This window comes from Salmo trutta, chromosome 5 (genome assembly GCF_901001165.1).
Source record: "Salmo trutta chromosome 5, fSalTru1.1, whole genome shotgun sequence".
Lineage (NCBI taxonomy): Eukaryota > Metazoa > Chordata > Actinopteri > Salmoniformes > Salmonidae > Salmo > Salmo trutta.
In genome coordinates this window covers 35,082,309-35,099,228 of record NC_042961.1, presented here as the reverse complement: position 1 = coordinate 35,099,228, position 16,920 = coordinate 35,082,309, and the positions used below count along the sequence as shown (strand labels likewise).

Sequence of the window (16,920 nt, the reverse complement as noted above, 5' to 3'; positions counted from 1 at the left end):
AGATTAACATATCTGAACGTTATTTGACATGAAGGTTTCGTAAGGGGACCTTATTGCATCAAAAGAATCACACATGTCAATCTTAAATAGTTATGATGAAAAACACATTTCAAAAAGTGCACTACTCCAGACATTGAATTGGCATGTGCTGATGCTGTATAGTGTTATGTATGCCCTAATGAATGTACATGTCATTCTACACATCAATTAGAATGATATTGGCGAAGATATTGATAAAGAACAAACCATTTAGGGTTATGAAAAAACTACAAAATGGTGCCACATTTGTAGTTTACAACTTTTCCGGTTTCTGTAACATAATAACTTATTTGTTAGTTCAATTATTTAATAGAATCCAACAATGTATACGACATTCAAATGAAAGTAACATTGCGCAATAATAATTTATGAATAGCTTAAAAATGTAATCAGAAAATTCAGAAAGTCTATTACGTCACGGCCATTGCGACGCACATAAAACCAAACGCTGTGACAACACAGACATATATACGTGCGTGTTCACAATTCTCCCACTATGTCAGACCTGCCTGTATAAGTGCCATTTTGTTTCATCTAATTTAAAAAAACGAACAAACGCGAGCATGCTCCGCAGTTGCTAATAGTCGCATTAAAAGTATGTCACTTGCAACTGGCCTGTTCAGGATGGGACAACCACCATTTCAATAGGAACATTTCCAAGTTTATGCATTAATCTTCCCAAAAGATGTCATGGGTCATAATTGGGTCAGCATAATAAAATACAATAATCACTTCAATCATTCTGTGTCCATACTTTGATGATTCATTGTGAGTGCCTGTAGATTCTAGGCAACATTATTTTTCAACTAACCAGTTTCATCTGCAGCTGATGGGAGAGTCAGTTCTTGTACTCAAGTACAAGTAAAGTAGCCCTCTCAAAAACTACTTGAGAGTAAAGTAGTAACTGGTCAAAGTACTCAGTACTAGTTAAGCTTTTGTACATCTCATACATACATAAGGAACTGTTGACTTAAAAGCCCATGACTAATTTACTGATGTAGCTCCATCAGGATGCAAATGATTACTTGAAGACAAGGATAACCTTTTTTAGATTTTTATTAACTAAACTAATAAGCACACACAAGCACAGTACATTACAGTTTAACAATGTTTAAATCGGAAATCACCAGGTGAAACAATAAATCGTTCTCCCCGCCAATGGTTCTGTAAAAAGCAGAGGGATGGGGCTGGAGAAATGTAACCATAGTTTAAACCATGTTTCGAGGCTATAGTCCAGTGGTGTCAATCATTTTCCATGGAGAGCCTAGAGTCTGCTGGTTTTAGTTTTTTCCTTTCACTTAAGACCTAGACATCCAGGGGAGGGGAGTTCCTTACTAATTAGTGACCATCAATCATGGGAGGAGTAAAAACCCGCAGACACTCGGCTCACCCGTGGAATGAGTTTGACACATGCTAGTGTATGTTTACATTTACTTTGTTTACAAACATTGAAGTAGAAAAAAATATATATTTTGGGATCTGATGGGGTATGGCAGTTGAACTATGTTCATGAGGCATTTATAAATTATATTCTTCAAGAATCCAAAAGTGGATGTAGCAACTGCAGATTGGCCATTTAAAGGGGTGCATCGGACCTGGTCATGTAACCGAGCAAAAGCAGAAACAGATGAGCACCCTTCTCAAATCTGTGCCACATGATCACATTGTCAACAAGGAAGAAACATAAGTTTATTTTCCATAAAATGTTCAAACTATTTTTCCTTAGGAAGGCAGATAAAGCACATATGCAAAACAAATGGAATCACTTTTCACCCAGTGCAAACTGGTACCACCCAAACGAACACCTTCAGTCTGTGATAGATTCCTCGCCATCAGAGCTGTAGTGGATGCTGTCATAGATGTCATCTAGGTCCTGCTCCAGGACGTCATCTATGAAGTTATTTTCTAGGAGGGAGATGTCTTGGTCCATAGCTTGCTGTATATCAGTTTGACAGAGTCCTGATGTCTTCTGAGGCTGCTGACTCTCCTCTGAAGCATGGAGAAGAGACCTCTGCTCCCAGCGTCCGACTGATTCAATTGCCAGCCTAACACCAACAATCGTAATGTGTAGGGTAAATACAATGAAGTATTCCTTAAATACAATAGCAATTACAGGGTGCCAACATCAATTGTACATATTAATGAAAGTTTCCCTACTTTGCCTGCTTAGGTCAAGTGTCACATGTGAAGCAAGGTCTTGCACATTCTCCAATTCCCTCTTTAGGCTTTCCCAGCGCTGCTTGACTTCCTTTAGGACAGTTAACTCCTCCTCCTTCAGCCGTCTCAGGAGCATCACCCAGTCAACAGCTTTTTTCTTTGTGAGTAGGTCAGCTGTAAATTCATAAGAATGCAATGTGGATTTGTAACTTTAATGGCAGTGCTGTATGTGTTTGAGCAACTGAACAAACACAGATAGCAAAACAGAAACAGTTATTGTGACACACAAACATACTACTTACTTTGTCCATGCAGCTCCCAAGGCCATGCATGAAGGTCTGCGGAAAGGATCTCATCTGCAGATGGTATTGCTGAATCTGGTACAAGGGTGTTGTACTCCTCTATGGCAGCTGTCAATTTGGCCTTTTCTTGCAATATCTTTCTGTGCAGAAGGTGTCTTTTCTTGCATCCATCTGTCCTAAAAACAAAAGGAGAATGGAATTATTTGTTAAATTGCATGGCTTTGAAATGAAAGAGAAATGAAGTGTGTGCAATTCAATATTCATGAAATGTAACAAACCTGTCTGACGGTAGAGGTTCTGTTTCCTTTGTTTGATGCTAAGAAACAGGACTTCAATTGTTCTGTGTAGTACCTGGGGACCATCCATGTTCTCATTTGTTTCCTCTGAAATACAATAAATCTATAAATGAACAACGTATCTCCAACGGTGAGTAGTTGCACTCACTTCCTGGAGGAACATAGGGACTGTGAAGGTTTCTGTAACAAATTATTTGTTATGTGGGGGGTGAGTGAGCTCCAACCTGGAGAACCAGGGAATGTTTTGTCTGCCTCCTACCCTTCCACCTGTCTGGCTTGATTGCACCTGCTGGTGGAATACACCCTCTAAGGGTTAGCTCTCAGGGTCATTGGAGTAAGCAAGCCTCTCCACTACATCAAGGAGACAGTCCAGGAGAGTTACATTTAGGATTTTTTTTTTTTTTTTATTAATTTACCTGTTGTACAGAGTCTCATCGCCTACACCCAAATCCCTCTTAAAGTTTTCGAGAGTCTGGGTCTCTTCCTGGATTTTTGATGTTGTCTGAGAATGATGACAAAAACAAAACAGAATATTTTTTTTTTTTAAATAAATTAGATGCATAGATATAATACTTCTAAAATAAATGTATTGATCCACACAATACACCTTCAAGTATCTTCTGGACAATACTCTGTGCAGGTTGTTCTTCTTCCTTCTGTTCCACCCCATGGCCTGGATGGTTAGCATGTCTGTTCTTGCTAGAAAAGCCAAATAGAACTCATTATTCCAGATAAGTATTAACATAGCTGAATAGAACAACCTTAAACAAATTGTTTACCTCCTTTGGATATTTGCTTGGAACAGATTGAAGCTGTTCCCTTGTTCCACTACCTACCCCAGAGTTGTGCCAGCTCCTTCCTGATTCTGTCCTCCCCACTTAATCTTAATTTACATTTACATTATTGACTTAATATTGCAATTATGTGAATAACAAACATCTAAATGGAAAGCCTTGTAAAGGACTGAAGCTGGAAAATCTCTTTGAACAGTTTAATAAAGAAAAACTTACCTCGCATTTCAAACGATGTGCCTTTGCATGCATGACAGAAAGAAGTGTCTTCATGTCTAGAAGAGTGGCGAGCTCTGGACAATGAAGGGCAACTTTGGTCAGGATGGCCAAAATTTGCAGATCACATCCGTACACATGAATTGTATGTTCCTGCTGCCAGACAATTCCTTCTGCAAGAACAGCAAATATCTCTCCACGCATCATGTTGAGGCTCCTTAGAAGTATTCCGTGGCGGCAGATGGCAACTTCGAGTCCCTCTTCATCAAGTTTGTTGTTTGTTTTCCTTGACGACTGATGGTGTTGTCTGCTGCTGTCCACTGGGATGCTCCACATAGCCCCTTTCCATAACCCTAGACAAGGAAGTAGAAGAGTATAGATATAATTTTTTTTGGGGGGGGGGAGTGTTAACAGGACAATGGTTAGGTTTTTAAAATCTAGCTGAGGGCGCTGAGCTACCCTCTGTGTTCGCTACAATGGAGATCAGAAGTTGGAGATTGACTGTAAAAAACAAGCACTTGTAAAGTGTGCTGCATTTCTGAACAGAAGGAGTGGTGTAACGACTCTGGACTTGAAGAGAGAGGATTACCATCTCTCCAATTATATGTTTTTATTGGAATAGTGTATAATGAGTCTGCCTTTGAGTCAGATGGCCCGAGGCCAGTCCTATTTCACAGATTAGAAGATACACAGGAATCGTACATGTTTAGTCTTTGTATGGACATAGTTCAAAGTCAGACACATCCTCATCCTTCCAGATAATTACATCATCAAAGAATCCTTTGTCATCAGTCCTTGAAAGGATACGTGAAATACATTAAATATATGACATATGAAATAGCAATCAACCTCAGTAACGGATTGTGGGACATTCGACTATGTTGACAATTCATTTCATTACAAACTCAAAACATTTAAGCAAAAAATTAACTCAACTGCATTTGAAAATGTTCACACTGGACAAAGATTAGGCAAACCTTGTTTGGATTGTTTAAATGATATAGAATACGGTGTTATTTGATAAATAATGAATAGTTTTACATACCGTTTTTTGAATCGATACAGCTTCTTGTTCCCATCCACTGACACTGCAAGCATGCCGGGGGAACAGGCTGGGCAGTCAAAGTACTGTATATCACAGACCTGATCAATTTCAGAGCGGCAGTACGTCCACTCAAAGAAGCTTTTTTGAAAAGTGTCCCCACAGATCATTCCGTTCTGGTAAGGGAAAAATACATATAGAAAATATATGAAATAACTTACAACAATAGTATAAACAAAACATACTATAATTCACTATGGTTGACTGGATTTGAGTTAAAGCAGGGCCAGTGCATAGTGTTGACAGCAAAGCAGGTGAAAGCCAACGCAAAAGTAGGACGAGTACTGTAGAAAAAGCCCATGGAGTTGGTGGAATAATCCTTTAATTCATTGCCACTTACTCAGCTGGGCCAGGGGCGCTTTAATTAGGTCAGGTGGAAATGTCCGACAGATCTCCACTCCATAAAAGGAGGAAATCACTATCGCCTGATCGCGCTGCTTTCTCTTCCTTCACTCTGTCAAATCCAGAAGTTCTGTGCGTCCATGAATCCACACTACTCAGTAAATATACCACTTTATGGTTAAAGGAATTCCTGCCTCAGTCTCATCCATTTCTCTGTCACCTGACCCGTGACCACCTGTTCACCCTCACTGTCAGTCATCCTACCTGTCCAGCTACCCACACAGATTCCACTAATCTTTCAATGGTCCTTCGAGACGGATGATGACGGAACCAAAGACAGGTGGAAAGGGAATGAAGGGGGAGAAGGAGGAATTGTCTCCTCTGGAAGGAGGGATAAAGGAAGAGAGAGCAGCGGAGGGAAAGGTCCTGGAACAACGAAAAGGTCCAGGAGCTAAGCCTAAAGTAACAAAGGCTTCATCCTCAACCACCAGTAGTACCAGGAGAACCAGGCAAGCACCTGGTTATCTTAAGGATTATGTGGTCGAGTTTCCCACATCCAAGGGCAAGCCCACCAGAGCTCAAAGTGGTGATGGATCAGCTGTACGTTTCAGCCATCAGCCATCCCCTCTGGGCCAAGGACCAGAAACTGCTTTGGGATGGGAAAGTGTTCTACAGGAAGAACCTATGGAGGTAACTCTCACCGCACAGGTCGACCAGCTTCCTGAGGCAGGCTCCGCTCACCCCTTAACTGAAAGGAAATCGTCGAGGCACTCTAGACGGAGTGAGAGTTCGACCAGTGGATACCCCTTTGGATGTGGACATGGCAGCCGCCATTCACTAGCCCTCAGCGAATCACAGACCGCTGTCCTACAAGAGAGGATGAAACTATTAGCGTTGGAGGAAATTGAGCGTCAGATTGAGGAGGAACGACAGGCTGACGAACGATGTCACCTATTGGATGTGCAAGCCCGTAGAGCTCTACAGGAAAGGGAATTCATTGCCAAGGACCTGGCACAGCAGCGACGGCACCGTCAAGCAAGAAGGGAATTGGAGGAGGCACGGATGGTCTCATCCTTCCTGGAGAGGAACGAACAGGGAGCTGACCTGACCACCCTTCCAGATGGACCTGACCTGTCTGCCTTTCTTTCCCAATCTGCCCCTCTGGTACAGCATGGCACACAGTTCCCGGAGGCTCCAAGGTCAACAGCCAACACGGAGCACGGGGGACAGACCACTCCACAAACGCCCTCTAGGCCAGTGACAGAAGTTAGCATTCCTCCATCTGGACAAAGCATCACTCCTTCGCCTTTCCGCCAATTACCAACCACGGCAAATCATTCCTCTCGCCCAGGGCCTGGACCAGGCCAGTCCTCAGACGGCAGGTGGGAGGGCTCTCACCCAATTCCGGCTGCCACCCATGGAGGGTCTGGGACAGTAGGGGACAGGCCCAATGAGGCCACAGTGGGCTCATCAGAAGTCCCGGGTTTATCCTTCACGCAACCAGAAGATGGAGCCAACATTATGAAACTGCTAGTAGCCTCAGCCTATGGAATTCCCAGACCCAAACTGCCATACTTTGAGAGCGGAAAGGAGAGTGAATTTGTCCTTTTGGAAATGGCATTGGAGAGCCTACTGGGTATTCACAGTCATCTGTCAGAACGCTACAAGTACCAAGTACTAATGGATCACTTGCGGTTTCCCAGTGCATATAAGCTGGCCCAATCCTTTATGCACTCCGCAATACCATACACTGCCTCTCTCCAGGCCCTGAATGTTGTAAAGAGCAGGAAATATTGGATGCAAGAGGGGCACAGATAAGGGGCAAGGCAGGACAGTGGTGTAGGAGGCTAACACATACTGTAGCAAGAGACCTGCAGTTTTAATGTAGTTGTAGTACTGGAAATACATTTTGTTACAACGCTTTGTGTAACATAACTTTAACATATTGTTAACCTGAAGTCATACATTGGTAAAGCTGAGTATAATTTATTGTTACCCTGCCAAAGAAGTCAGTTCGCTGCTCCAAAATCCGCATAAACGCCAGACGGGACATTCCTGGGGCTGACGCTTTCAGCTCCTCAAAAGAGCTGAACAAATCTACCTGGTATATGGTGTCACAGTTGACAGTGGCAGGCCAGTACCCATTCTTTATCAGATCTGCCAAGTTTGCTGTCCAGGTGCTAAGACAGGTTGTGCAGGTCAGCACAGGCACTGTGACATTGTAGCGACCTTGAGGGAAAAAAAATGTAGTCTGAATTAATGTTGTTTTACATTGCATTGCTACATCACTGTTTGGTTCTTGTAGATATTGCACATACATGAAGTGCATATTTGCCATCACCGTGGAGCGATATGGCTATAGTTGGAGGAAGGGGCGTGTAGAATCCCTCGATCATGGACTGTCTGTTGTGCAGGGGGAACTTTGCATGTGTAGAGACATCGCAGTCTTCGCAGTAAAGCTGTTTCGGCAGACAGTCTCTACATCGCAGAATAGCCCTTTTCACATTGCATGACTGACAGATCTTCTAAGAAGCATGCTCTGCAGCCAGCAGAGAATCTACAATCTCAGGCCTGGACTCCCTCCACCTATCCTGTGAGAGTTCCTTCCTCACACTCCAACTGTGTGATGCACCAGGCACAGCAGGATTTGAACACTCAGCATCTTCTAAGTCAGCTAGGAGGATGTTAATTTCTTGACAAAGTATTGCTTTTTTGAAAACACAAAATGGGAAAAGGATTAAATTAAGAATATTATTAATTATATTAATCTGTTAAAACGCACATAAAGGCTGTAAGTAGGTGACAACAAATATATCTCTGCACAATCTATGGTGTGACAAGCCAAAAATCCCAGCTTTGATTCTACAGTAAATTAAATTACAGGGCAGACCAAAATATTGAGTAAAGTCTAAATTGGAATATCAAACAATAGAACTTGATCCCATCGTCGAATAGAAATTCGTAATGTTCTTAAAACAGCAAAAACACACTGAGTGTACAAAACATTCTCTTTCCCTGACAAACTGACTAGGTGAAAGCTATGATCCCTTATTGATGTCAACTGTTAAATCCACTTCAGTGTAGATAAAGGGGAGGATGTTTAATCCTTGAGACAATTGAGACATGGATTGTGTATGTGTGCCATTCAGAGGGTGACTGGGAAAGACAAAATATTGAAGTGCCTTTGAAGGGGGTATGGTAGTAGGTGCCAGGTCCAACGGTTTGTGTCAAGAACTGCAACGCTGCTGGGTTTTTCATGATTAACATTTTCCTGTGTATATCAAGAATGGTCCACAACCCAAAGGACATCCAGCCAACTTGACACAACTGTGGGAAGCATTTGAGTCAACATGGGCCAGCATCCCTGTGGAACGCTTTCGACACCTTGTAGAGTCCATGTCCTGACGAATTGAGGCTGTTCTGAGGGCAAAAGGGAGTGCAACTCAATATTAGGAATATTTTGTACACAGTATATTTTGACTACAGAGTAAACTCTCCTCAAAAGCAGATGCTTCCAGCTTCCACAATTACAGACAGTGGTTGCAAAAGGAACAACACTGTGTAAACATTCCAATAGTGGATTTGAATGAATTCAACTAAGACTAATTCCATAATGTGTGAATGGCAGATTGCTTCATATTAAAGGAAATGTGCAGGAAAAAGCTCTGCCAGGATGTTGCTATTGCACTCCCCTACAGAAGTATTTGGACAGTGACGGTAAAATGTTGAATTTGTCTCTATACTCCAGCATTTTGAATTGCATTGTCGAGAAGCTACCTTCAAGTAAGCATTTCGTTGGGTGGTGTTACCATCAGTACCCTGTACATATGACTAATAAAACTTGCAACTAGACATATAAAGTGCTTTCATTTCAAAATGATAAATCAGAAAAGTCTGAAAATACCCTGAAACAAAAGGTGACATTCTGTACTGTAAACTCATATCAAACATTTGATCTCAAATCCGAAATTCTGGAGACTAGAGCCACATTTAAAAATGTTGCATCACTGTCAAAATAAAGATGTAGTGCTGTATAATTCAGTAACACCAAGATGACCCCAATTTTGAAAGTAAAACAATTTAAACATACCTATTTCTTCATCAATGTTTAAAACTGGAGTGGATTCCAATCCACTGGTCCTTGTCTCTAAAATAAGATATGCAAAAAAGGATTAGACTTAAAGGGGCATTCAGAAGTTGCTAAAGCCCTTTTTGGACTTTTAATGATATATACCCATTGATTCTAGAAGATTCTAACTTATTAATGCCTCATGAGTTTAATTCCAACTGTCGTAACCCATCAGAACCCAAACTATAAGCTTGTTTTAGTCAATGTTTGCAAACAAAGTAAATGTAAAAAAAAACACTGTATAGCCTTAAAACATGGTTAAAACTATTATTTTAATAACATTGATGGTAAGTTATTGCATCCATAGCTCTGTCAATAAATTGAAAGTGGTTACATTTCGCCAACCCCATCACTCAGCTTTTAACCAAAACAGGGGAGGGGAGTGTGCTTCGTTATTGTTTCAACTACCGATTACAGCTTTAATAAAAATATAATAAATGAATTACAAGGCCACTGAATAACAAGGAATTGTATCATCAATACCTGATTCTTCCTCCTCAGTGACTGACCCAAAATGTTGCACTAGTCTGGCTCTTGATGTACTGGCCCTTGGAGCTAAAAAAAAAATGGTCATAAAAAGGTTTTTAATTCAAAAGATTTGCTGGAGTTCTGACACTCCTTTCATTAAATATGTATTTTCATCAGAGACAGACAACAGTTATAGACAGGGAAAGGTGGGATCAGACCTGCATGTAATGTACTATGTGCTTTGGGTAGATGGTACTAGACCGGCCTATGGCACGGCAACAAACTTTTGACATGCTATGATACAGTATGTTTGAAAGAAAAAAGTCAGATCAGGGACCAATAAAATGAAACACCTAGACGGGATGAAACTTACCAAGAGAAGTGGATGTAGTTGCCTTCCTGGTTTGAGGAACAATCTGTCCTCTCTCATCCCTTTGTCTCCATCTGAACCTAATCCCTGGAGGCTTGTTTGTCTTTTTCTTCTTATTTTCCTAAAAAGTGCATTTCAATTATCATGGCTGGCCCACTAATAAAAGTCTCCCTCAAGCATGGCTTGTTTGTGCACATATGGAGCACAAGCAAGAATTCTATTTTCACATAAGGTGAAGTGATTTGTCAGCTAAGGAAAGGCACCTGCAGTAGACCCACGTTCTGGCTCACTCACACAGCTAATATGTATAGAAGTTCACAAGGATGCTAACAAGTGCACCCTTGTGCCTCATGCTTAATGGGCAATATCATTGATGCCCGTGTTCAGGCCATATCACAGAGTCTACGTTTAAATGCACATTTGTGCCATGTGGGGTCTTTTTTGACAAACAAAAAGCAATGATAAATCGTGACGCTGTGGTTGTGTTAAGAATATTTGTGCACGTATGGGAGCTATAGGGGTTACATTACTGGTAATGTATGACTTGTTACATTTCCCGCTCTGGGCTGAGCTCCTCAGCCAGCCTTTTTGCCTCGTTAATGGCCTCGTCCAGTTGGGCTTGTGGGTCCTTCTCTTGGTTGAGCTCCTCAGCAAGGCGTTCTGCCTTTTTAATAGCCTCATCCAGTTGGTCTTGGGGGTCCTCAGAGGCCATACCATCTCAAAAGAAACATAAAGAGACAACTTCCAATCCAAACACATTCCTTCACATAGTAACCACTCGTCTGAGAAAAGCTGCATGTCAGTGTTTTACTATGTCCTGCACGTAACTAAAGGTCTTCATCCTCCTCCACACGCAGATCTACAAATCAATTTGCATCACAAATACATATTTATTATTACTTGCAGATCAGTCAGTCTGTCACTATTTACCAACAACGCGTTATTAGTCTGTCACTTTCTTTTTTATGTTGTTCTATGACATGTGTGCAACTCCAGTCCTTAAAGGCTACAGTGTCTACAGGTTTCGATCAACTTAGATCATTGACTAGTTAGGACCTCCTCTCACCTGATTGTCTGTCAACAGGATTTCCTCAACTCCTTTACGTCCGTCCTAGGGTCCCTCAAGTCACAAGATGAATACAGATTGAGTGGCAATGTGTATTTCATTGAAGATGCAAAGAGGAAAAAGGGGAATATATAGCCAAATGTATAGGTGGCAAAAATAATAAGTGAGAATGATATCCAAATATATGCAAGTAATGCAACACAAATATCCACACATTCTATGTTGTGTATGCAACTTTCTTTATTCACCTTAGTTACGTAACCTTAATGGATTAACAATTTTTTTTAAACACAAAACAAATATGTATGTATGCTGTATTTCTGACAACAAGGGACGAACTGGCGACCTACCTGTTATCTATTCAGGGTCTAGACATCTGGTGTGGGCGAAAAATCTCAAAAACAACAAATGTCACATGACCGGATGAGGTAACCATTCTTGTTCTTGTAATTTTCCGGTAGGCTAGAAGCTTTCCGGTGTTTTGCTGCTCGTCACAGGTCGACGCAGGTATTGCACTTGATTTATCGTTCTCATAACTGTAGGTGTAGCCAAATTGAAATACGAAAGCTTTCTAGCTATTTCGCACTGACGGTAATTTGAACACAAGAAAGTTTCTAGTGAAAAGGTGCTTACACTCAGAGCCATGTATTTACACTCAGCCAGCTCATAGTACAAATCCACCCTAGCCTTAGTACGGGTTAACGTTTTGGTATTTTTGGTTGGCCAACAAAATTTAAGACTACAATGACTGCATACGTTTCCCAAAATGTTATACGAAAAAAAAAAATGTTTTGGTATTGATGGACTAAAACAGCAAGGCTGCGATTGTATTTTCAGTTACATTCTGGTCAATAAAAATGGTTTACACGTTTGTTTTTTGTAAGAAATACATGGAACTTATAACCGAATAAAACACCATTAGCCATCATGCATTGCTGACATTCATTCTTCACTGAAAAGTCTGTTCAGATCGAAAACAGTACATATAGGCATACAATCACAATGTTTTAATAGGGATTAAATAAATACAAAATATCTATATATTCATAGCGTAAAATAAATGAATAATGAAATACAGGCTATCGCGTCTATGGTTGTTGCAAAGGCTTGTGTGTCGCCTACTGGTTACATTCGTATCTTTTCGCACGAATTCGTGTATTTTCAAACGAATTGAACCACACAAAAATGCACAAAAACGCACGAAATCTGCTGAAATACATTTTGTACATATATGCGCAAATTGAATGTGAGGTTGGGCTGGAATGTAAAAGATTTTGTAATGTGTCAAGTGGGTGCAGATGAGAAGAATATCGTACACCAGATTAACCTCTACGGGCCACGGGGGCAGTATTGAGAATTTTGAAAGAAATATGTGCCCATTTTTAACTGCCTCCTACACCAACTCAGAAGCTAGGATATGCATATTATTAACACATTCGGATAGAAAACACTCTGAATTTTCTAAAACAGTTTGAATGGTGTCTGTAAGTATAACAAAACTCATATTGCAGGCAAAAACCTGTGAAAAATAGATAAAAAAATGAGAATTTTGTGACTGTACTATTTAGTGTCATTGTTTTAAAGATACCACAGTGAGAAAGGATTCAGTTCGCAACTCCTACTGCTTCCACTAGATGTCAACGATCTTTAGAAAGTTGTTGGAAGCATCTGTCATGAATACAGACCGAATTAGAAAGCTTACAAGTTGACACGTCATCACTTCATTTTTTGCGCCTGCGCATGAATCTGAGAAGAGTGCCTTTGTCATTATCGTTTATTCTAGACACTTGATAGGTTGTGTGAAAATATTACTGATGTTTACTGATGTTTCACGTTAAAAATGGAACAAAAGATTAGTGCTAAACAACGTTTGACATGTTTAAACAAACGTAAATAGATTATTTACTAGGTTTTCTTTAGCTTTTCGACGTGACTTTACACTGCCCACCTCATTTTGTGGGAGCCTACTGAACGCTAACTATTTGGACATAAATTATGAACTTTGTCAAAAGAAACCACATTTGTTCTGGACCTGGGATCTCTGGCAGCGCCTTCTGATGGAGATAATCAAAGGTAAGGGGATATTTAGAATGTTATTATCGATATTAGATGATGCTAATGCTAACGGTATAGCTTAGCTTAGCTTAGCATATAGCTTATTGTTGTTAGCATAGTACCCAGTTTATGCAAAATGTGATTTCCCAGTAAAGTTATTTTGAGATCTGGCCATTCGGTAGCAATTACGAGATGATAATATATTATTCTTTGAATGACAATATTATAATTTACCAATGTTTTCGAATAGTAATTCCGTGATTTGTAATGCTGGATTCACTGGGTGCATTCGAGCCGAAAAAAATTCTGAATTTCACCGCGACTGTAAATGCTGTTTTTGGATATAAATATGAACTTGATGGAACTAAAAATGCATGTATTGTATAACATAATGTCCTATGAGTGTCATCTGATGCAGATTGTCAAAGGTAAGTGCATAATTCTAGCTAGTTTTCTGTCTGTTGATGCCCTTCTTTGAATTGGCTAAACATTACACGCAGCTATTGTCAATGTACTCTCCTCACATAACCTAACTTTATGCATTCTCCGTAATGCCTCTGAAAATCGGACAGCGTGGTTAGATTTAGGAGATATATCTTTCAAATGGAGGAAAATAGTTGATTATTTGATTTTTTGAAATGATTACTCTTGCAGTTTTGAATTCCCCGCCATGGTCACATGACAATGAATCCCAATACCGGGATAAGATCGGGATAAGATCCTCAACAGGTTTTAAGGGAAATGCTGCAACTGTCGAGGTGAACATGCGCCTGAATTCTTGGAGTGGCTAAGGAGTGTCCAACGTGTCTCCTACATGGAGACAGTGGGAAGATTGGAAGAAATGAGTTGCGGGGAAGAAGCAATTGTAGTAGAGCCACTACGACCAGTGAAGGTTTCTCATCAACCGAGGGATAATGAAATGTTGCATGCTAAAAAGGTGGACTTAGTATTATTTATTGCAACAGTCATAAACTGTACAGCACAAGCGGAGAACTCTAAGAAAATTGGAATCATTGTGAATACCACTGAACGTTTTCTGGGTCTTCATGATTTCACAGCCGAGGCCGTGCAATAAATGCTGTTGGTGAATGTACCCCCATCATAGGACCCTGAGCCTGTGTAGGGATGCATTTTGGAGTGGACTGTGATTGAAGAAGTGTGATGGGTTTTCTTAGTTGACGTGTTTTATATTGTATGATGTCGTTTTCCCCTTTCCCAAAATGTTTTTTGTTTGTTTGTTTCTTATTCAGTACCCAGTCCAGCTGGTGGTGGTAATGCACCAACTACAAATCCCTGCAAGCTCCTGTATGTCATCTCTAGCTGACATTTTTTCTAACAGGTATTGGGTCAATTTAAAACTTGCACATGACAGTTCACAGAATTGTTAATTGAATTTATTTAATTTAACCAATTTATTAATTACTACATTTATCTAATATTATATAGTTCATCCAGAGAGGTTCAAAAGGTTGATAACAACATAGCAAATCCAACACAACACATCACAGAGTGAAACCCTCTACATTTTCAAGAATTGTGGCAGCATAATGTATGAGCATCATGTATGTTTGTCACTGGCAGGGACTGGGAAGTTTTGTCAAGACCAAAATAAATATGAAATTGGCAACCCCCAGGAAAATACTTATTGTAAACCTACCTCAATATTTTAAAGCTCTAACACTGGCATACTTTTATTTTTCAATGGGACAATTACATGCATTTTAAGACAAAAAAAACACATAAATGGCTTCCCAAGGGGTGTTGAGTGGTCCAGTCTCGATGCTGACGTAAATCTGTTCGAAAAAAATCAGAGCTAAGACTTGAATATTGCTGTCCATCAATGATCCCCAACAAAAATTGATTGAGCTTGAGCATATTTGGCAAAAACAATGGATATACACTATATATGCAAAAGTATGTGGACACCCTTTCAAATGAGTGGATTCGGCTAATTCAGCCACACCCGTTGCCGACGTTTATAAAATTGAGCACACAGCCATGCAATCTCCATAGACAAACATTGGCAACCTTACTGAAGAGCTCAGTGACTTTCAACGTGGCACCGTCATAGGATAACACCTTTCGAACAAGTCAGTTCATCAAATTTCTGCCTTGCTAGAGCTGCCCCGGTCAGTGCTGTTATTGTGAAGTGGAAACGTCTAGGAGCAACAACGACTCAGCCATGAGGTGGTAGACCACACAAGCTCACAGTACAAGAACACAGAGCGCTGAAGCCCGTAAAAATCGTCTGTCCTCGGTTGCAATACTCACTACCGAGTGTGGCTGACATTACTGGCTCTGAAAGCAACGTCAGCACAAAAACTGTTCGTCGGGAGCTTCATGAAATGAGTTTCCATGGCTGAGCAGATGCACACAAGCTTAAGATCACCATGCGCAATGCCAAGCATTGGCTGGTGTGATGTAAAGTTCGCCGCCATTAGACTCTAGAGCAGTGTAAATGCGTTCTATGGAATGATGATTCACGCTTCATCATCTGGAAGTCCGGTGGACAAATCTTGGTCTAAAGTTTGGTGGAGGAGGAATAATGGTCAGGGCCTGTTTTTCATGATTCGGACTAGTCCCCTTAGTTCCAAGGGAAATCTTAACGCAAAACCATACAATCGCATTCTAGACGATTCTGTGCTTCCAACTTTGTGGCAACAGTTTGGGGAAGGCCCTTTCCTGTTCATAATGACAATGCTCCCGTACACAAGCGAGGTCCATACATAAATGGTTTGTCGAGATCGGTATGGAAGAACAGCCTCCAGCCCTGATCTCAACCCCATCGAACACCTTTGGGATGTATTGGAACGCCGTCTGCGAGCCAGGCCTGGCTGAATGGCAGCAAGTCCACGGTGCAATGTTCCTACATCTAGTGGGACGCCTTTCCAGAAGAGTGGAGGCTGTTATAGCAGCAAAGGGGAGACCATAATAATGCCCTTGATTTCGGAATGAGACGTTCGACGAGCAGGTGTCCACATAATTTTGTCATGTAGTTTATGTTGCTCCAAGAGTTCAAAGTTGGTGAAATCTTATTCAACATGATACACAGCTGGTAATTGCTGCCAAAGGTGCTTCAAACAATTATTAAGTCTACAGCGTGAAGACACGCAATCAAGATTTATTTCTATTAATTCTAGAAAATCTCCAGAAATGTCAATTTTCCCCCCACATTGAAAATGTGGAGTAGGTTGTGTTGTAGATTAGTAGGAAATAAATACAATTTTAATTTCTGTTTAGATTTAAATATAAGGCAGCAAACTGTGAAAAGGGTGTGAAGATTCACTAAACACTGTATGTTTGATTTTGTGAAGAGTAATGCATTTGGATTATAAGCAAATATGACAGGGAATCAAAACTTTAATGTCCTGAGGTGCGTTCAATTCCATTCACCTTTTGCTAGATTGAGTGACAGTTTATACTAAATGACACGTTTATCCAAAACGGTGAGCACCGTTCTTCAACAGCCTTTGAGGAAGTTTGCTCCCGTTTGGTGGGTGTGGCGAGGTCTGGCTGATCAATATTGCTGTGACCATTTGAAATCACCTTTTTCTACTGGTTGTTCAGTACAGTACTGGTTTTGTTGA

At 40.7% G+C, this 16,920-nt stretch overlaps 1 protein-coding gene across 1 annotated transcript; it reads right to left on the bottom strand.

The window, feature by feature from the left end:
* Positions 1 to 1,077: 1,077 nt before the first annotated feature.
* On the bottom strand, positions 1,078 to 3,784 carry LOC115194093 (uncharacterized). Its single transcript, XM_029753452.1, has 7 exons — positions 3,574 to 3,784; positions 3,402 to 3,493; positions 3,211 to 3,296; positions 2,777 to 2,881; positions 2,499 to 2,669; positions 2,197 to 2,370; positions 1,078 to 2,091 (listed from the first exon to the last, which is right to left on the bottom strand). The coding sequence occupies exons 3-7, from the start codon at positions 3,227 to 3,229 to the stop codon at positions 1,847 to 1,849; spliced, it is 714 nt and encodes a 237-aa protein (XP_029609312.1). The 5' UTR covers positions 3,230 to 3,296; positions 3,402 to 3,493; positions 3,574 to 3,784; the 3' UTR covers positions 1,078 to 1,846.
* Between the last annotated feature and the right edge of the window lie 13,136 nt (positions 3,785 to 16,920).